Genomic DNA, 21070 nt, shown 5'->3' on the forward strand with positions numbered 1-21070 from the left:
CCTCTCTAGAACTGCTCCCTGTGTCAGTCTCCTCATTCCCTCCCAAGAGCAGCAGCAGGAACCCCCACCTGTGATTATCATGCCCAGGTTGGAACTGCTCATCTCAATGCCTTTCTGCTGCAATCGTGTCATGTCAATCTCCAGGCTCTCTTGCTCCTGATTTAGTTCCTCTCCCAGCACCGTCACCTCACACATATCCAGGTTGTGCATGATCTCTTCAGATACCAAAGACTCTTGAACTAAAAATGAGAGAAAAAGCCAAAGATTTAAGCAGAAACACCAGAACAAATATTAAAATCTAGGCCTGAGGAGAACAAGTATTCACGAAATAATGATTTAAAAAATAAAACACAAAATATAAACAAGGGATATTTACATGAGGATAACGGCCTGGACTTATTATCATTTCCAGTTAAGTTTTTGTTAGCCCAGACCAGAGGATCAACACCTTTTTTCTCCTTACTGGATTGTGTACTAAAAGCCCACGGCTCTGTGCAGGAGGAAGATCCTGCCCGAGGGGAGGGTGGGACAGTTACCTGTAGGATCCTCATCGCCGTCCCCCTCGGGCTCCACCTCCCGGGTGATGGTGCTGATGATGCGCAGCTCCGGGAACAGGGACACGCCCTCGGAGCTCTCGAACTCTGAGGCGGAGCGGGCAAAGTGGTTGATGCCACTCAGGCTGATTTTTGGCTCCTCTGGCTGCAAGACCATGACATAGCCCTCCACAGAGGGAATGGAGACACAGGCCTCTTCATTGAAACACCTGAGAGACAGAAGCAGTTTTGCAGTCAAGGTGATTGTTTCAGAGGGAAGCACAATTACACACTGTAATTGCTTTATAAATTTTTGAAAAGCTGTCTCAGACCCAGGAGTCTTAGATAAATTCATCACTGCCCTGGAAAGTATGGAATAGCCACCAAGGGAGCAATCTCACAATTAATTTTTACTTACAGTTACCATTTGGCCTCATTTCTATGCTTTGACTTAGAGCCACAGGTAACCCCTTTAATGAAGCTGTGAGACTGGAGACACTCCCAGCACTCTGGCAGTACTTTGCTCCCCACCTTACACACTCCCTACTCCATTCTCAGGCAGAGAACAGAGCACTGTGGATAACATTTGCTGTACTGCAGTGTGGGATGGTCACACAGCCCAGGACTCCTTTGTTTCTCCCAAGAGAGGCCCATGAACACCAGGCTCCACCAGCCCCTCACAGGGATGCTCCAGCTCAGCACCAGGACACACCTGACAGTGCTGGTGATCTTCAGCCTGCGGATGCCAGGGGTTGGGAACTGGCGGGAGTTCAGGTAGGAAATGTGCTGCATGGCCTTGTCCACTCTGTCAATGTCATCCCCTTCTATGGTCAGCGTTGACTGGCTCGGGTTCATGTGGATCTGAAAACAAGGAGGAAAACCGTAAGAGAACACCCAGCTGAGTGACATGATCTGCAATTCAAACTGGAGCTCAGCACTGATAAATGCAGGAGAACTGCATCCATATTCAAAACAACAGGGTCATTATTTCCCAGCCTGGTGGCACACAGCCTCAGCTCCCTACTCACTGCCTTACCCCAGTGTCATGTATTTGTGTTTCATTCTTTAAGAAAAAATCTAAGCACATATTCTAGTTCTGGTTCTAGTAATACAGAAGAGAGACAGCTAAAAAAATAAGAGAAATTTAGCTCTGTTCACACAACCTTGCTACTGAAAAAGCCACGTAATCTTATTTTATGAAGCTGCTTGTTAAACATCTCTTATTAGACAATCTGCACAGCTGGTAAAACAGAGGCTTACAAATATGGAGTATCTCTTCAAGACTTAAAAGACAGCAGAGTAACTTACATTTTTAAGACCAGGTTTATAAAAGAAAAATTTCCTACTTTTATGTAATATTAATGCAGAATGCTACAAGAGATGAGCTTGTTATATCTGGGGCACCCTGTTAACTCTGCCAGCAAAACTTGTAACTCTGATCAGAGAAGGAATATACACGCTCCCCTTTGTTTATATGCAAATTTACCTTCACACCTTTACCAACACCATCAGCCATCTGCAAATCCAGCCCCTCCTTGCAGGTGTAGAGGCAATCAATCACCTTCTTGTTCTCCAGTTTACCAGAACGGATCATCAACCCTGCCAGGTTGCCTCGGAAAAACTGAGCCATGCGCAGTTCGCCACCTTCAAAACACGAGGGAGGAAAAACCTTCACTTGTCATGATTCTTTCTGCTTTTCTTTTGTAAAACAACAAGTATGCCAGCTGATACACACAGCATCATACACATGCAGGTTAGTTTCCATCCATTCTGGGTGTTAACCTTGTGATTATGTCAGGCACAAAGAAAGAACTGAACAGTTCACCATGCACGTGGCCTTCACAGAGCTGTGGCCACCTTGAACTGCCTGCTCCATGACAAACATCTCACAAGAAGCCCCATACAGCGAGGTGGTGCTCAGAAATCAAACACAATGGGATGAGCCATGAAACCTGAACCTTCCCGCTGGGTAACACCTCCTCCTACTCAGGACACAGGAGAGGATCCCTCCAGCTTGAGGGATCTCCACCTAAACCAGCCCTGCAGGCTCTCCCTGCACTCCAAGGGTAGAAAGGAGCTTTGTAAAGTCATTCAGCTCATTCTGAGAGGTGACCAAGAGTCACCTGCCCCCTCTAAAGGTGCCATCTTCTCTCTGCAGATTCAAAAGAGCAGTTTAAACCCAGGTAACTCAACTAAGTCTGATAAGGGCAACCTAACAAGCCCTTTATTCCTCAGTGTTTTTGAAGATGATGTCACCATGATCAACTAGTCCATCTTGCTAAATCCTGGGGCCACAAAACACCACCTGGAAATGTGCATTTTCAAGCCCATTACTTACTAAGCAATCTGACTTTGGAAAGATGTCTAACCTTGTTTTAGAAGTTTTAAGTGATAACAGATCCTTGCTACAACTCAAATATTCAGTGGTGAAATGTCCTGTTCCAAATTACACCATTTTCATATAGCTTCAGCTTCTGGAGCCCCTGGATGCTGCTTCCTTCTTGCCAAATTAAAATGTGATGCACAGCTAGAAACCTCTTGCCAGTTCCATCCAGACTATTCCAGCAATTCTTAAACTTTACAGGGAGGGTACCCATCTTGAATTCACTTTTAAAAATATACACTAATTTTAGGTATCCCAACTCAAGACACCGAGCTATCACTAAAATTTGTTATGAGGAAGTAACCCTGTAGCAAATCTGAAATACCTGGTACCCAAAGCTTTTCTGCTCATTCACAATTACAATTTTATATAAGTATCTGTGAGTATCCCCTGTAAATTACAGGTCTGTGGTTGTGAGCAGCCTGACCTAAATATGAGATCAGTCTTGTTCTGAAGAGGAGCAAAGGTACCCGAGTTCCAGAGGTGCTGCCCAATGTACTGAATAAATTCTATAATAAAGACACACTCTACATGCATAAATACATACATTTATATAGGATGGTGTGTGTTTATGCTTTAACAAAACTGGATGAAAGAGATTATAACTGATATTTACAACAGCAACTTTTTTCACCACTTCACTGCAATCACAACCGTTGCAGATTGTACATGGAAGTACATTTGGATGCAACCAAAAAAATACCCAAAACAAACAAAAAACCCCCCCAAAACTAAGCAGAAGTCAGCTGATGATGCTCTGCAAATAGAAGCACAATGAAGACACAAGCCTAGGAGAGGATTATGTGAAGGTCAATGGCCCGAATGCAATGCCTGCATTTCATGCTGTGTGCGAGATGAAGCAATGTCTTGGCTTAAAAATGAAATAAAACAGTAGGGAAAAAAACTCCAGCAACCTGCAGAGGTCTCGGGCACAGTTTCATTGTCATTTTCACTTCCTGTATATTCTGTAGAAAAGCAAGACAAAGAATGGGACACTAGGGAAAGGACCAAGTAGTTACAATTTGGCAAACTCTCAAATCCCAGAAAATACAAAGCAGCACATCCCCCAAAGCTTGCTTATACTGGACCCAGCTCCTCAAGGATTATGAGTTCTTGGAAACAAAGAGCTGCAGTGCAGGGGAAGACACATCACTGTGCTGGTACAAGAACAGTCATGGCACCACAGCCCAAAGAGCCCCACACACAAGCAGCAGCAAGAGCTGCAGAACCAGGAGAGGAAAGCTCACACAAACCTTTGTCTTTAGTAAGACAACACAACTCTAACAACTGGCTCCATATGAGGGGAAATTAATGCAAGAACCAGACTAATACAGTAAATCACCAAAAGGTATTGAAAGGTAATCAAAAGAAGCCATTATCAACACAGATTTCTTAATCAATAATATCGAGCAGTCAATTTATCAAATGGAAGCACCAAGCAATGAAAATCGGCTTCTAATTTTTTAAAAGAAATGTTCCAAGAACTTCTTTAGAAGGATAAAATCTTTTGTTCCTTGGAGACAAGCTGCATACACAACTTAGTGCAGCCTAAATAGAGCAGACAATAAAGCAGATGTCTATTTTTATAAGCAGAAATGGTAAAATACCCAAGAGACAGCACTGCTTGTGTTGCTCTGCAGAGCTGTCTGCTGGACAGGCTTCCATTGTTGAGAAGACTTTTCCTACAAGATGCTTTTCAACCTCCTTGAAATGAAGTGTTCTGCTTGGTAACCTGGAGTATATGAGGCACTGTTACAACTACTATTAAAAAAAGCTAACAGTATTCCCCACGGCCACCACAAAAATCATGTTGATGGAATACAGGCTGGTGAGCAGCCTTGCATTTCACACACCTGTGGCCAACGAGAAAACAAACAAACACTCATGGAAAAAATTACTCAGAGGAAATATGTGATACCAGCTTGGAGCAAAACCCATCTGCAAGAGGCAAAACACGTTACATTTCACACACTAAAAAGACCTGCTGGGTACCTTTAGATAACCACAGAGATTTCATTAGAAAAAGTTAATTAGAAGTATTAACAATTGTCAGTATTTACCTTGCCAGCATGCTCCAACCACCAGCTGTGTTTCTATCTTGGAAGGGTGGAGTGGGTAATCCTCAGTGACTGGGAAGGGATCATAGGAAACCCCATCCACGTACAGAGACACTGCAGGAAATTCAACGTTGACCACGTAGTGGTGCCACTCTTTGTCACACACCTGAACAGAGAGTTTTAAAAATTCTGTCATTTTGTCCCCATTACAGTTCAGTAATGAGCTGGTCCCATGTTTAGCATAAACATACATGCAGATGTACCAATGACCTACAACACAAGCCTGTACAGACACAGTTGATCTTTCACACACATGGCACACATCTGAAAAGCAAACTGACTGCCAAACATTAATAAAAAGTTTCTTTATTCTGTTGCCAATACAGGAAGCTGCATATACTTCCTTTCCTTTAATTTTTATATTAAATAACAGCCTATTCCAATCTAACAATACATTTCTACATGCATGCACATCCTGAAATACTGTTATAAGACAACCTTACTTGACAAAGGACAGGTATTTGCAGAGAGGAACTGTTAAAAAGACAGGACTATTTATCACAGATCCACGGGGCTGAGAAAATGTCACATGCTCAGAAGCACTTGAATGCTATGATCAACCTGGAATAAATACCTCCTGCTTTCTCATGCACTCCACATTAGAGTGCATCTAGTGAAGACAACTGATGTCACAGCTCTAAGACTGATGCTGTACTTTCTACTTTATATTCAAGATGAAAAGCTGAAGCTGAGCCTGCCACTCAATCACAAGTGAAACAAGCACTGCTGGGTTCTGCAGAACAGGAGCTTGGAGGGGCAGGAAGCATTCATCACTAAGGACACTGCCAGGGCTGTTAGTGGCTGCTGGCTTTCACCCTGGCACTGTACCCACGAGCTCCCAGGCTCACCTGATTGAGCTTCCAGTGGAACTCAGCAGGCTGGTAGGACTTTCCCTGGGAGGGGTCCTGGCGGAACAGGAACACCAGGCGGCAGTTGTGCACGTACAGGGCGTAGTGGTGCCGGTTCATATCTGCAGGCAGTTCAGTTAACAGCGTTAGCTCCTGCTCTGAACCTCACCAACAAAATGCACCTGCTCTGCAATCTCACACTTCAATACCAAAGGCACTGGTAGGCAGTAATCAATGCAGAAGTAAATCAGGCAGGGTAAGAGGAATGTAAAACATCTGCAGCAGCAGTGAAGGCAAATGCTCTTGAAGAACCCATGAGGCTCCAGGACAGACAGAGAAGTCTCTATCCTAACCCAACCTAAAGCAAGGCACAGCACTGAAGAGCCAGAGATAAACCTGTCAGCAGGAGAAAAAGAGCTCTACTTGCAAACAGAAGAGCTTTATTTTGATACAAATAGCAATTATGGAAACAGGGTTATCACATTTCCTTCCTCTTAATGGCATTTTCCAAACTATTGTTTCTGTGTCATAAGCAGAGAGTGAAATTATGCACAGAGTAAAAAAAAACTTAATCTCTGGAGAAAGAGAAATTATATCCTCCTAAGGAAAATAAAGATATAGCAGCAAATGCTGTCACTAGAGCTGATATGTGTGTCTTAATGTTTTTAGGCAGCATCAAGAACAAGGCTATCTTTGGAGATGCAAACTCCAGGCTGCAGTGCCAGAATAAGTAATCTACCACAGTAAAAGAAGTGCATGATGTAAACTGAAATAGAATTAGAAAAACAAGTCTGCCCAATCTGAAGATACATAATCGAAGGCCGAGCCTAAACAGAAGCACAACAGTGATTTTTAAAGTCAACCTCATATAAATTCCAAGAAAACCTTAAGGTAGAGAAAACACTGTCACATGTGCTGCCAGAGCACATAAAAACCGACCAACCACAGAGACTGTTTATAATTGAAGTATTGACAAACCTGTCTTGTCTGAATTGCACAGAATTGTCTCTTTCTCCTTGGTTCCGGGCCCATGCCTCATCCACACTGAAATCATGAAGGGCTCTTTGAGATTGACTGTGACAACACCATCTGGAATCTTCACAGCCTGGGTGCCGTTAAACTCAAAGACCTGGTCGCTGTCATGGCCATTATCCGTGGGCAGCCCCACAGTCCAGTTAGCAGCACTGCTGGGAGGGGGCAGCAGCTCAGCTGTGCCAGAGGCAGCACCTACAACACAAATGATCAAATCAAAACAGAAATTTAAAAGACCACCACTGGTTTCAAATTCAACTGTTTATCTCAGCACTAATTTCTCAGCACCAACTGTCAGGATTATGCACTGCCATCACCCAATTCTCCTTTTAAACAGTGTAGCACTAATTACAGGCATCTAATACCATGGTAACTTCCACAAATTTCACTTCTGGTGGACAACTAATCTCATAATAAGCAAATTCAACCTCCAAAGCTATAGGATCTGATTCTTCCTCTATCTCAGGAAGCCTTTCATTAATGCCACTTGTCCCTGAGCCCCAGGAGCACGATGCCTTTCTCTGGACACTGTACTTAGCTGTGAGAGCAGAAGTGATCCAGCTGAAGAGCGTGCACAAGCACCCCCTCCCAGCCCCCAGCACAGTCAGCAGCAGGTACCCTTAACGTCACACTGACCTCAATCAGGGAACAGCGCAGCAATTGCCTGGGTCTCTGGGGTTACATGCTACTCAGACTTTCAATTACTTTCAACTGCAGCCGAAGGCATAAATCATGAGTGATAATTTATCCTGTAATCTCAATTCTTCCATATGGCTACAAAGAGCTCCACTGACTTTTTGTAAGACCTTTAACTGCAGTGTAAGTGGATGCCAAGGGCATTTATTCCTAGGGCAAGCACGGTACAAATTTAACTGATCCAAGTTAAATGGTTTTTTCTTGGTTTTCTCTAGTTTTTCATCATGTATTTCTCAGATTGCAGCCGTTACATCCATCATGCTGAGAAAAGTAGAGGCTTTAACAGCTATACCCTTCCACACAAATTCTTCCAGCTCTTCAATATGAATCTCATGCAAGGGACATTATTAGTCTATGTAAGACAGCAGAGAGGCAGAAGAAAGAGATTCTTTACCACATTTGAGAATTATTGTAGAAGTCACCTTCAGGCAATTTCATGCCTTTTGCTGCCAGTGAGGAAATGAGTTGAAGGAAACTACGTGCAAATGAAGACCAGATCTACTCATTGATTTCTGGTCTAACATAAAATTCAAAGTAAAACTAGTAAGCAAGAGAGACCACTTTTATTTTAACAAAAGCCTTCTTACCACAAAGCCTGTGGATGGATTTCTCAGAGTAGGTGTCTCTATCACAGCCTTTACCAATATGGTTGGTTTCTAGTTCCACTGTTGCTTCCACTGAGGTTATTGGCTCATCACATGTCTCCAAATGCATCCCAGGGAACAGAGCCAAAGAACCAGTGCCAGGCTCGTATTCTATTCTTTTGCTCCAACCTGAATATTTATTCAAAGAAACAATATTAAAGATCTCTCGTGTTTAACTGAAGGTACCAGTAAATGCTAAAAGCAGAGAGGAAAGACAGCAAACTAACCTTGCCAGCCAGGCTTGCACGTAGGCTTAACGCTAATTTTAACCAACACATCTTCAGCAGCTCTCTTCTTCCCACAGTCATAGGCTGTTACTGTCAGTTTATACTGGTGTTCTTTACCATAGCTCAACTTTTCTGTGTTTTTTATATAACCTGACACAGAAAAAGGGCAATTGTCAGACAACAAGACAATTCTTCAGGGTCTGCATACAATGCATCCAGGTACCATCTATGTACTTCATACAGACTTGAATAAACTCATCTGCAAGTGCATTGCCCTGCACCGCTTGACTTTTCAGTGCCAGGCTCCAGGCCCTCCTGGCCAGGGTGGCCCCATTCTGTGCCCAGTGCCAGCCCACCCCAGCTCCGTGTCTCACCGTCCTTGTCGATGGCAAAGGGCACATCTGGAGTCACGATCTCGTAGCTGCAGATCTGGCTGAACTGGGGCGAGCAATCTGCATCCACGGCCTCCACCTTGAGCACGTTGTCATACCTCTTGCCCTCGATGACCGTGGCCTTGTAGGACTTCTCCTTGAACACCGGGGCGTACTCGTTCACGTCGTTCACCTGGATGTGAACTGTGGCCCTGCAATGACACACACAGGGCCTGCACACCCTGCTCCCCCAGCACTGCATACAGCAGCTCCCTCTGGATCACCTGGATGTGAACTGTGGCCCTGCAATGACACACACAGGGCTCCCAGGGCCTGCACACCCTGCTCCTAGCACTGCATACAGCAGTTCCTTCTCGTTCACCTGGATGTGAACTGTGGCCCTGCAATGACACACACAGGGCCTGCACATCCTGCTCCTGTTGCAAGAATTACACAGCTAGGTCAAACCAAGGAATAAGAAAGGAAAACCTGTGTTGAAGGTCTGTTTCCTGGGTACTTTAAACAAGGAAAAATCTGCATTTTACATTTGTCTTTTTTCCCTCCAGTCCGCTTACTTCCATGAATGTGAAGGTTTGGGTTTTGATTAATAGGAATATTTGCACCTGGTTCTGAATGACTGCTACTTTTCTCCTGTTCAAAGAAATGCTTTTTGGGTATTACAGGTTCTGCTAAATCAGCTTCTTTTTCACATAAAGCCATCCTTCAGCATTCCAGCTCTCAGAAACAAGCAACCACTGACTAATAAACCCAGCAATCTCAACTACCCTAACTAGGAAAGCAGTGGATGTTTCTTTAATGTATTGCTATATAAAACTCAAACCCTTGTATAGTCATAGAATAGAAAGGTTTTGTTTGCCACCAAGATGACCTCTGCTACTCTATTCCTCATCTTATTTATGCCTCTCTCTTTGCTTCACACAACTGCTCCTCTCCCACATGCTCTGCAGATGCTTACACCAGAGTGTCAAACAGTTATTCTCAAGTGGGTTTTCTAGAGACAATTTTATATTGTGGTTTTTCCTTAGAAAAAGATAAGCTAAAGACTGCTTTGTTCCCATCCTTTAATGTAGGCAGAGACGAGCCCCATGCTGTTGATCTTGGGTTCTCTGGTGGGGCTGTCTGGAAATGATAGAAACATGAATGCTTTGACATTTTGTTAAGCTTAATAGACTGACTTCTTGAACCAGTTTTTTGGATTTAGAAACTGAATTCCAAAACAAAGTCAAGGCCTGTTACCCCATTGCAAACTCTACCAACTCAAGACAGATTTTAAGTGTATCAGCAGTTTCCCTGCTTCTATCCCCAGCTGGTTCTCTAATATAAACCCAGAGACATCAAGGGATAAATCACCTAAGATACAAAAGAAGGGATGTCCAAGCAGTTCATGTCCATTTTGCTGCTCTTTTAATCACTATTATTGCCCTGCTTGAGCAGGGAGCTTGGACCAGATGAGCCAGTGTGGTCCCTTCCAAGCTGGCCCTTTCTGTGGTTCCGTGAGAAGCCTTCCCGGATGAACACTTGGTTCACATTTACTCTCAATACACAGACCATAAATCACCACTACAGGAGACCCCCTTGGAGCCAAAGTCTCCCTCAGCCCACCCCAGGCTGACTTACTTGTGGGATTTTTTGGCATTTGCTCCATCTGGTCCCTTCCCACAGTCGTAGGCCTGGATGGTGAAGGTGTAGTCCTTCTGCAGCTCACAGTCCAGCTTTTCCTTAGAGCGTATGATTCCCTCACCAGTGGATTTATCCACCACCACTGCTTCAAAGGGAACATTCTGCCCGTGGATTTTAAATCCACAAATCTCACCTACAGAGTTAAAGTAAAGATAGGTTAGAACTGGTCAACACGATGATGCATTTCTAAAATAAATGACCAAATATTTTGCAGCCAGGGGTTTGTGAGGGTCTGTGGACAAAGCAAGAGCACTGTGCTTTAAAATGGGTGAATTCTGGGAACTTTAGTAAAAAGAAGCAAACGTCTGCCTTCCAAGCAACTTGTTTACTTTGCATCCATTCATGCAGGAGTACAAAAGAGAAAAAGAGAAATGTAGACAGGCATTTCACAGGAGTACTTGAGACAGCTCTAGGGCAAGAGTAGATCTTATGTGAGCATACAGCCAAGGCCACTGGTAATACCTTCTATGCCAAGCTACTGGCAATAGCTGGGCAGCTGGTTTACTTTGACCAGAGCAAGAGGTTAAAATGCACAGTTACAAGTCAAGGGATGAAAAGGCTTCAAGTACAGGTTCAGCACCATAATTACAGAAATTCTGTCAACAGATCAAAGGACAAAGTCTTCCTGTGCAATGTACCTGGCTAAAATCAGGGAATCAAAATAAACTACTGAATGAGAAAGGTAGAAATACCAACTTCTCAGGCATCCATTTCAACAGCTATCTACTAACACAGGCCAAATGTTAGTCAAGGAAGCTCACAGCAAATGTTTTAGAAGGCTTTCCTTCTAGTCAAACTCTTCACCCTACAAACTTGGAAGAGAAGTCCCCAGCACATCATTTTCATCATTTTTAAACACATCACAGCTCTGTCTGGCACAGCTGGGTGAGCCCAGTACACAACAAAAGCCACTCAATAAACTGCCTGACCACCTACACTGTGTTTTTACCTCTGCAACTTGTTGTATTTTGCTGGGGATTTTCTTACACCAACAAACCCCACTGTTTTGCTGTTATAGTTGCAGTGGTTTCTTGGTACCAACAAAACACTCCTAATGAAAACATGTCTAGAGGTATTCAGAAAATGGGGGTGATTCATATTTTAAACCACTGAAGTCAGTCCTGAAGGGTGTGTGCTGCAGGAAGGTGCTGCAATGCTTCAGCACTTCACAAAGCATGTGGAACTTCAGCTGTCCCAAAGAAGTGATCTACAAGGGAAATTATCAGAAAATGCCAATTTTCCCCAAACAACTTCTTCAATGTCCCCACAATGTACAATAACCCCAAATGGTTCAAATGGATGTCTGATTTACAGATATTTCTAACCAAGGGTTTGGTTACATAACACTTTTAATCAATATATTTTAAAATAGAAAAAAACTGGGAGAATAAATGGGACAAAAGAGCATGACAGAATCTTCTGTTTCAGTGCTGATTCCCCATTTCATAACCAAAGTTAGTAGGTTAATATTCATAAAAGGGATAGAAAGAACCCTTTATCACCTTCTTTGGTGACTGTCACCTCAAAACTCTCTAAAGGGAAAAAAGACAAACCCATGTCAGTAACAGGAAAGGTTGAATGGGAGCAAATAAGGAAAAGGCAAAGATGCACACATTACACAGAAAAGCTTTGGAAAAACTGTATTTTAAAATTCCAGCGGTGATTTGCTGTAACTGTTACAATTTTAGAGTTTTAGTTATGGTAAATATGATTTAATCTTTTAACTCCAGGTTTTCATTTGGAGAATTTTGCAATATTTCATATGATCAAGGCTTTGTTTTCTCCTTTTCTTTTTTTAATAATACCAACTGCTAAATGAGATATTTTCAAAACTGCATGTTGATGAATAACTGCCCATAAAGTAGAATTCATCTGAATTTATTTACATTATTCTGTATAAAGTATTGCCATAATTAGTGACTAAAAATATACACATTCAAATGTAATCCTGATGAACACAATTTTAATTTAAGGAATGTGGAGAGGGAGCTATATGTTTTCCTAGCAGCATAGCATCAAATTTGACACAAAAATGGATGAAACACTATTGCAACAAAATTTCCTCTTAGGTTTGCTACCAGCTATGCAAGTGAGCCACGGATGGGACATGAGCAAAATCTGTTTGCTTAGGGTGTTATCTCCTCTATAGGACATTTCTTTTCTAAAAATCCCCCTCCCAGCCTTGCCCACAGCAGCAGAGCTCCCTTCCCAAGCAAACTGGGGCTGGTGGCATCAGCACTGTCCCATCCCAGCATGGGAAGTGCCTCCAGGGAGAGGGACCCCAAGGGCTTGATGGAATTTGGGGGGTTTTTTTAAAGAATCTATAGAGATTCTGCTAGATCCTTTTCAAAGCTCTCCACAGAGTCACGCTTTAAATTAAAAATTCCTAACCCCCACAAAATACTACTTGCATCCCAGAACAGCAAGGGGGAAATAAAGGACTGTGGCTGGGAAGTGGTTTTCCCCAGGGGTGGGGGAAGAGGGACTGAAGCCCTGGTACAGGCACATCAAAAAACCACGGGAAACACTTCAAACATCTGGCTCCAAAACCCTGCACTGCACATCCAGCTGTGTGAAGGCATCCAGATACAGTAGTGCTGTTTCAAATGTAACAGAAATTCAGTTCCTTTATGCACAGTAAAGGGGAAATCCCTGCTTGACAGCTTCAGCCATCAGATTGGTTTTAGGCACAAACAATAAACATACAATAAAAAATGTAACTGTCCTTTCTTTTATTTTTATTTTATTTTTTTTCAGCAAAACCACTTAGGATCAAATTCCAACATGATTCAATTTGTAATGTAGAAAAGAGTCACTGAGGAACAAGAATGGTCACTGTCTTCTCAAGCAGATGTGTAACAGTGATGGTGCAGAAGACTGATTCCATCCTGTCCCTATGTGCCAGGCAGCTTGACAAGGCAAGCTGGCATGACTACATTCACCCTGTTTCCAAAAGTGTATAATTTCACAATTAAAACCATACAATTAACCTGAGAAATAAAAATCTACATAATCCCACTTATTTTTGCACACCTGAATTTTAGGGTCCTACCCAGAGCACAGAGTGAGCACAGCAATAAATGTTACTTTTACTTGCCCCACAGTTCATGTACTACAAAGCATCTAAATGAACTCGTTTCGAGATGTTTCGACATGCTCGAAATTGAAATAAAGCAAAAAAGCTCTACTTAAAGTATTTTAAATCTGCAGACAGTTCAGAAGTTTCACAGCTCAGCTAGAGGGCACAATTAATTAAAATATCCAGCCTTTTGAAGCATGAATAAATTTGATTTCTAAGCAGGAGCACAGCAGCAAGGGCTGAAGCAGGCAGTTAATCCCGAGCAGTGCTTTGTTTGCTGTGAAAGCACATCAGGCCCGTGGGCTGCTCCCACTGAACCCCAGTGCTGGGCACCAGCAGGGTGTGTGCAGGACAGCTGTGAGCACAGCTGGGACAGGCAGCACTCACCCACCCGGGCTGCAGGACTGCTCCATTTCATGGGCACAAACACTTCCACAGAGCCCTTCAACATCTGTACAATTCATACCAGGAATTTCTATACAACCCTCATGTGCCATACTCTAAACTTAATTTCTTTAAATCCATTGCTCTGTTCTTGCTGTTTAAGAAATGTCCATTTTTGAAAGTCAAAATATATTCTTTATACAAATATATTCTGTTTATATGATTTCCCATTGACAAAAATGTTCATTTAATGAAAGCAGGTTTATACAATTTAGATCAACCCAATGGGAAAAGTCTCATTCAAGAAATGCTTTGACATTGGATTTTCCTCTGCAAACAAAATATTTGAAGATACTCTGACAGTACTTTCTTGAAAGCATTCCTATTCAAGAGGTATAAAACTGCCATTTTCAGAATCTGTTCAATGCTGCTGAACTACCAGCACCTACATTTAAAGCATTTAAGAACTGCAAGAGGTGATTCACGTTCTCCTCATCCCTGAGAACACAAGTGAGGCTTCCCATTCCTCTTCTTAATTAACAGATTTTGTGGATCCCAACACAATGTTCTGCGTTTGGCAATGAAAGTTTTGTCCACAGACAGCAGTTTTATTTCCAGTTAAGACAGTAGAAGAGCCTCTGCCATATGTACCCAATGCATGAGGAAGTTTGAATTTCAGAGGTTTAGCATTATCTCTCAACTTCTGAATAGCAAATTTACCATTATCTTCAACTTCATTGGAGATAATTACAGCGTTATGATAATGAACAAAACTGTTACTTTAAGCAGTACCCCAAGAAAATTGTGACCAAACTGCCATAAAACTGCAGCATTCAATGCAGTCAGCTGCTGAACCTTTCAAATGGCTCTTAATTTAATTTAATCACTCTCCTATCTCTTCCTCCATGAAGCCAGGCTAAGCAATGCTCCCAAAAATGGCTCATGTCACATCCTTTAGGTACTTCACTAGGATTCTTAACTCTCAAATTTTGCTTAACCAAATAAGCTTCTCCAAATATCCAATTTAAGCTTGTGTTATCCACTACAAGTAATTTAAACGCCTACAGATGCCCAATGGTATTTTTCAAACACATCTTTCTAACACTGTCAAATTCAAAAAAGGACTTTCCTTAATACTGCATCCAATTCATGAATACAGTATGCATAAACAAAAGTTTTCAGAAAAAAATCTACTGCAGAAGTTTGTAAGAAAATTGTCAGTCCTATGTTCAAAGTGAAGAATCAACCTACACTTGGCAAATATCTTGTGTATCATTCTCTATATTCTTCACTGGAGGAGAAAAAGCCTTCTCTTCAGCCAGAGGAAGTTGTACAGTTTTCAAAATACCCTAGACTGTTAAGCAAACTTATCATAGACATGCAATCCTAATTCTACTAATTAGTATTTTCACTTTATTAAGACACAAATAAAAATCACTAAGGAAACCAAACTCTTCAGAATGGTAAGAAAATCATTGTTTCAGAAGTCCCACGCTGAATGCTGTGAAATGTGGAATCTGAAGGACTGAGGAACAAGATAGACACTATGAAAACAAAAATAAACCACCAGAAAAATTACCATGTACACATGAAATTGAAAGAAGTAAGGTACTTTCTGTTTTGGATACTTGGATACAGCTGCAAACCTGAAATAAAACACTGGTCCATGCACACACATTTCCTAGGATCTAAAAGCTTTGAAATGTTATGCTGCTGTTAGGGAAAACACACTAACACAGAGCATTGCCCCCAGGAAAGCATTTGCACATCTTCAAACAGAAATGCAGATGAATTCCTTACCTGCAAATCGCAGAGGTGCATCTTTGTCCAGGGCTATTAGAGGGGGGTCCAGGAGCACCGTGTTGTCATTTTCTGTAACTATGCCATGATAAGTTGTTTCAATCCATGGCTTATGCTTGTTCACTGAAGGGGAAACAAAGTACCAAGTCAAAACAATGGAAACTGACAATATCTTTAAAAAATGTTTTATAATACTAATTTCTGTATTTTCCTCTTTTGCAATTCTGAATCAAAGTTTTAATAAACTAAAAAATTTGAGACAAAATCCTGGCTAAGTATGTGCAGAAAATTTGAGCGTCCCTGTAGGCTTTCCAAAAGTAACTCAGAGAATTTAAATTAGTTTCTAACTATGCTGGGATTTAAGATGCCCCTGAAGTGCAATTCAAAAACCTGCTAACAGCGATGGGGAGCTGCTGCCTTCAGTGCCGAGTGTGACACCAGCAAAATCTCAGTCAGAAACAAACCAGAGAACACGAAACACCAGGGTTTGTTTACACCATGCTTCCCCCCACCATGCAAAACCTGGGATACAGCTGCTGCAATATTCTTCAGAACATGAAGACTTGTTCTCAGGTCAGCTTTTTGTCCTGCATAGAGGGTTTCACTATCATTAAGAAAAGAGGTGGAAAAGAGAACAAGCTTCATTTCTTTAGTGGCTGTTTCAAGATACTGGGAAAACACTAAGAAATCTCACACGAAAGAATCCTTCACCTCTGCACAGAAGAGCCTCAAACTGATCCCCTGAGCCTGTCTCAGGATGACTGGTCTGCCTCTGCTGCAAAGAAACGCAGTCTCTTTCCCTGTCAGCCTCAAAAAGAGTTTTTTCTACTACATCACTAAAGATGCAAGATCAAATCATGTTACCTACTAGGCTGTCATCTACTGCGTGACAATCCAGCAGGAGAGTCCCTTAATTATTAAACATTTAGCTTTATTTTATGATCCCCAGCTCAGGTGCTGGAGTGTGACTGCCTGAGTTTCTCCTGGATGGTTACGTTTCCTTAGTAGCACAATTTTCCCACACGCAATTCTGGAAAATTTCATGTATCCAGCTGCTTAGAGCCTACTGGAAAACATCCTAAAGGGCCTGAAAGCTGCTCCTTACCAGACAAAACCAAGTAATCTTCAGCAAATGATGCATATAAGAAATGCTTTGCTAGAGGTTACAACAAACCCACCAAAGAGCATTCCATAGGCAATATCACCCAGGTTCTGGTCTGCAGGAGATCAAGAACTTAAAACTTATGAAATAAAAGTAAAATATACACTACAGCTTGAACACTAGCACACAGCTGAGTCCTGCTATTTCACCTCTCAAGAATTATATAAGCAGATTGTCATAAGGCAGGCAGAGATGGAAGGCTAACCCAGACTCTTGAATCCTGTCTCTTCAACCAACCAAAATGGATTCATGTCTTATGCCATATGCTTACCTAGGGGAATTAACAACAGTGATAAAAGGACACTTCAATAAAGGATTAAACCTAGAGAACTCATACAGGAAACCATAATACTCCCAATATGCTTCCCTCTGCAATCTTTTACTAGTTAGTAGCAACAGCAGACAGGATATATCATCTTCACCCATAACAATGCAGCAAGAAAGATCTCACAAGGAACTGCTTTAATGCAAACCCTGTTTAATTACTCCATGTGGTTTTACTTAATATGGCAACACTCTCTTTACCGCCTCAGTAGGCTCACACAGGCACACTTCCAGCATGCAGCACAGCACAGAGGCAGCAAATGCCAAGCACACTGCTCCATTTCCCCAGAGCAGCTCCCAGAACACGGCGTTTCAGAACAAACCTGCTCCTCTCAGGGGCACAACACACACTCCTCCCTGCCAGGGAAGGTGCCAGCACCTGCCCAGCTCTGAGGCTCCCGTGGAACACACCCACAGCTCTAACCTGGTCTCAAGAAAACCATCTCACCAGCATAGCTTTGGCTTCAGCGGCACAAGGAGGTCACAATTGTGTATTTTTATGTCAGTACATCCAGGACTGTTACACCCCAACTGAAAATCTGAGTCCTTTCATCTGTTCAGCTTCATTCTTGCAAGGACACCGCATAAAATACCAGAACAGATCTCTGCCAGAAAAAACCTCCATCTCCATTCTAATGCTTCTGAATGTGGATTACAAAAATACTTAGGTTTTTTTTAATGTTCTGAGAAATCTTCTCCTAATTTAGCAACCTCCTAAATCCCACTACTGCTGGGTAGGGAGTTCTATAAAACCTTGAAGTACTGTAAGCACATATGAACAGAATTTTGAGTATGCTGAGCATCTGCAGAGTCTAGTGAACCTTCAAACAACAGGCCCAGTTGAAAGCAAAGTCATGTCTTTTTATTGTGCTGCAGACAATAAAATCATAAAGCTTAAACCCCTTTGTGTTTTGGAAGGCTAAAGCATCACCAGATTTTAAAACATAAAGCTTAAATCCCTTTGTGTGTATGAAGGCTAAACATCACTGGATTTTAAAACACAAACTTACTGCTGAATACCCAGGAAAGGCCTGTTATCCATATTTGTGATCTACTGACTTCAGCATAACCACACACTGGAAGGAATTCTCAAGCTAGCATTTGAAATATGAAGTACAGCTTACATCACTGCTTCCCTTCAATCAAACTGAACCAAGTATTATCCTGATCTCAGCTGCTTAAATAGCATTAAATGCTGGACTGTGAAGGGGTGGTTTAATTGTCACGGAACTCCTGCAAGCTACAGAGGCTGTTCAAAGACAGACTGGTAATTTCAAACCAGAACAGCAGCCTGTCCCAAGCTTGACACTAACCAAGTGCCCTGAGCTGTTAATCTCTTGCCATTTAACTGGGATAAACTACACCAGTTTCCTTGAAATACAATATTCACACTATTTGTAAGTGCCTCAGCTGGAATCTGCTGTAAATCCCAATGAGCATTTCATCCAGTCAGGCGGGGGGAGCCGTGCCGGCACAGACTGGCAGACTTTGGGCACAGAAATGCCAAGGCCAGCTCAGCAGAGGCATCTCCCCATTTCCCAGGTGTCACCCTGCACAGGGACACCCCTGCCAGCCCTCCCTGCTGCCCAGCCTGACAGGACACGTCCCTCAGCAGAGCACAGCCACCTCCCAGGCCTGCTCTCCGCAGGTAACTGCTGCTGCTGCTGCACGGGAGGCACTGCACGTGTGCCTCCAACCCCAGCTTTGAAAATACCATTGCTCGTTGTCTCCTGGAGCAGAACAGACCATTCTGACCGTGCTGCAGCAAGGGGAATGCTCCTCAAAGCAAGGATGGATGGCTCACGCTGCAGAACACAATCCAGCAGATAACCAGCAGCAACCTTTTCCTGCTGCCTAAAAGAATTAATGAATGTAAACGAACAGGTAGGCAGGGCAGCTGGGTTTAGGGCTAGTATGGAAACTTTAATCACAAGCTATTAAGACAATCAGATTAATTCAGCTCTGTAATTTTAAAGCAAATACTAAAATTAAATGTACTTATCAAAGTCCTTTCTGAGGACTTCTGTTTTCTTCTTACAAGTGGTCGGAAGTTTATTTGACTCAAATGGGATCTGGCACCTACATGACCAAAGACTTAAACACACCTCACTCAGAAAGGACTGTAGTTGGAACCCTTTTTCTAGATAACTACTTCTAATATACTTCTGTATAGCCATGTTGCATATTGTTAGAACTGAATCAAGATGATTCATGTAAAAAAAATTCTTAAGAACTAACTGGTTAAACATACTAAACTTAGTAACAAGTACTAAAGTTTGAAAGCTATTTTGTTCAATCTAGTGACAGAAACAACAAAATCCTCATTCTGAAAATGTACCTTTGAGACCTCATGAAAAATGCATAGAAAAATTCACAAAAAGAGAACTATAGTCTCTGTTAATACAGATGAACCAGTAAAGAGTCCTTTACTTGTCCTGAAGGTCTGACAAAAACTGATTACTGTGTATCTTTTCTTAATTGTCTTGCTCTGGATGCAAGAGATCACAAGGAAGCCTTTCAGCGAGACAATAAAAACTCCAACATGTCTTACCTTGAACAGCTGTAATTTAGTACTGTTCTGATGAAATTTGAAGCTGTATCATTAAAAGAACAAATCTGTGTAGTACCTAACCACAGAAAAATACAGTCCAGCCAAGGAGTGAAGAGCTACACAATAAAATATGCTTCTCCACCCTGAAAGCAAAGCTGAATAAGAGAAGGCGTAGCCTGGCCTGATTACAATGTGTGTTCTGTCCTGCCCAGCCTGCCACTCACAGCTCCAAGAGAAAAGACCCAGGATTAACTTTGGGTATAAGAACTTGAAATAAACCAGTGGTAATAAAAAGATGTATTGTGTTTGTTTATTTAACTGGGTCTTCTCAAACCTAGAATTTTATCACAAGTCGTTGTCCTACAACCAGGTCCAAACAATGGGATAAAACTGAACAGAAGTTCTGCTCGAATCCTGACTTCCCTGATAGTGTGGAACTTACCCACAGCATGAGGCTCCAAGACAAACTACCATTCCCACTGCTGGGAACTGGAGGCAGCAGCAGAGCACGAGGAGTGAAGCCAGGAGACTCACCTGGAACAGCCAGGAGATGCCCCGGGACATGGATTAAGTGAGGGCATGGATATCCACCATTGCCCTCTGTGGTCCTGGCTGAAGGAAAACACAGTGGCTGAAATTCATCCCACACTTTCACATCTCTGTTTGGACTCTGCCACAGTCAAGGAGCACTTCTAACTCCTGCTCTGGAAGCTCACCAGCCATACACTGGAGCACAAGATAAATTTATAATCTATCAGTTGCCCACACTATCAGCCTGTACAATTAACACTACCTATTCAAACCAATAGCTGTAGGGATTCAACAGGGTTTCATTACATTGGATTTTGCCTGGAGAAAAATCACTTGTTTATCACCACTTACAGAAAGTTTCCTGTTCTCCACTGAACCAGTTGCCTCTATCTGATTTTATTTGTACAAAGATAGATGAAGTTTTGCTGTAAGCCCGATGAAACTAAGAGACATGCAAATGACTGATTAGAAACTATCTGCAATTTTTACTAACCACAACTGCAACAGAAGAAACATTCAGAGCACCCAAGACCTCAGACAGACAATATACTGACCAAATTTGAATTTGGATAAAAGCCTGTCAGAGAAAACAAAGATTCCACCACAAAACAGTTTAAATAGGATTAAGACAACAAAGCCTTAATTTCAAGTGAAATTTAAAATGTTTTACACTAAACAGAAGACTGA

The 21070-nt window shown here is 42.2% G+C and overlaps 1 protein-coding gene across 4 annotated transcripts in view; it reads right to left on the minus strand.

Annotated features, from left to right (window-relative positions):
• Positions 1 to 21070, minus strand: part of CLSTN1 (calsyntenin 1) — a 29644-nt gene that overhangs the window by 4737 nt on the left and 3837 nt on the right. Inside the window, exons 2-15 of one of the 4 annotated variants that reach the window (XM_063176821.1) lie at positions 15816 to 15938; positions 12055 to 12084; positions 10490 to 10685; positions 8855 to 9063; positions 8481 to 8630; positions 8197 to 8382; positions 6860 to 7108; positions 5882 to 6003; positions 4977 to 5139; positions 3831 to 3881; positions 2020 to 2177; positions 1246 to 1394; positions 537 to 763; positions 69 to 239 (exon numbers count right to left, since the gene is read on the minus strand). In XM_063176821.1, coding sequence (XP_063032891.1) covers positions 69 to 239; positions 537 to 763; positions 1246 to 1394; positions 2020 to 2177; positions 3831 to 3881; positions 4977 to 5139; positions 5882 to 6003; positions 6860 to 7108; positions 8197 to 8382; positions 8481 to 8630; positions 8855 to 9063; positions 10490 to 10685; positions 12055 to 12084; positions 15816 to 15938 — 2184 coding nt within the window. The remainder of the gene's footprint in view (positions 1 to 68; positions 240 to 536; positions 764 to 1245; positions 1395 to 2019; positions 2178 to 3830; positions 3882 to 4976; positions 5140 to 5881; positions 6004 to 6859; positions 7109 to 8196; positions 8383 to 8480; positions 8631 to 8854; positions 9064 to 10489; positions 10686 to 12054; positions 12085 to 15815; positions 15939 to 21070) is intronic. The other 3 variants (XM_063176822.1, XM_063176823.1, XM_063176824.1) reach the window with 3 other exon arrangements.

Source organism: Melospiza melodia, chromosome 26 (assembly GCF_035770615.1).
Source record: "Melospiza melodia melodia isolate bMelMel2 chromosome 26, bMelMel2.pri, whole genome shotgun sequence".
Lineage (NCBI taxonomy): Eukaryota > Metazoa > Chordata > Aves > Passeriformes > Passerellidae > Melospiza > Melospiza melodia.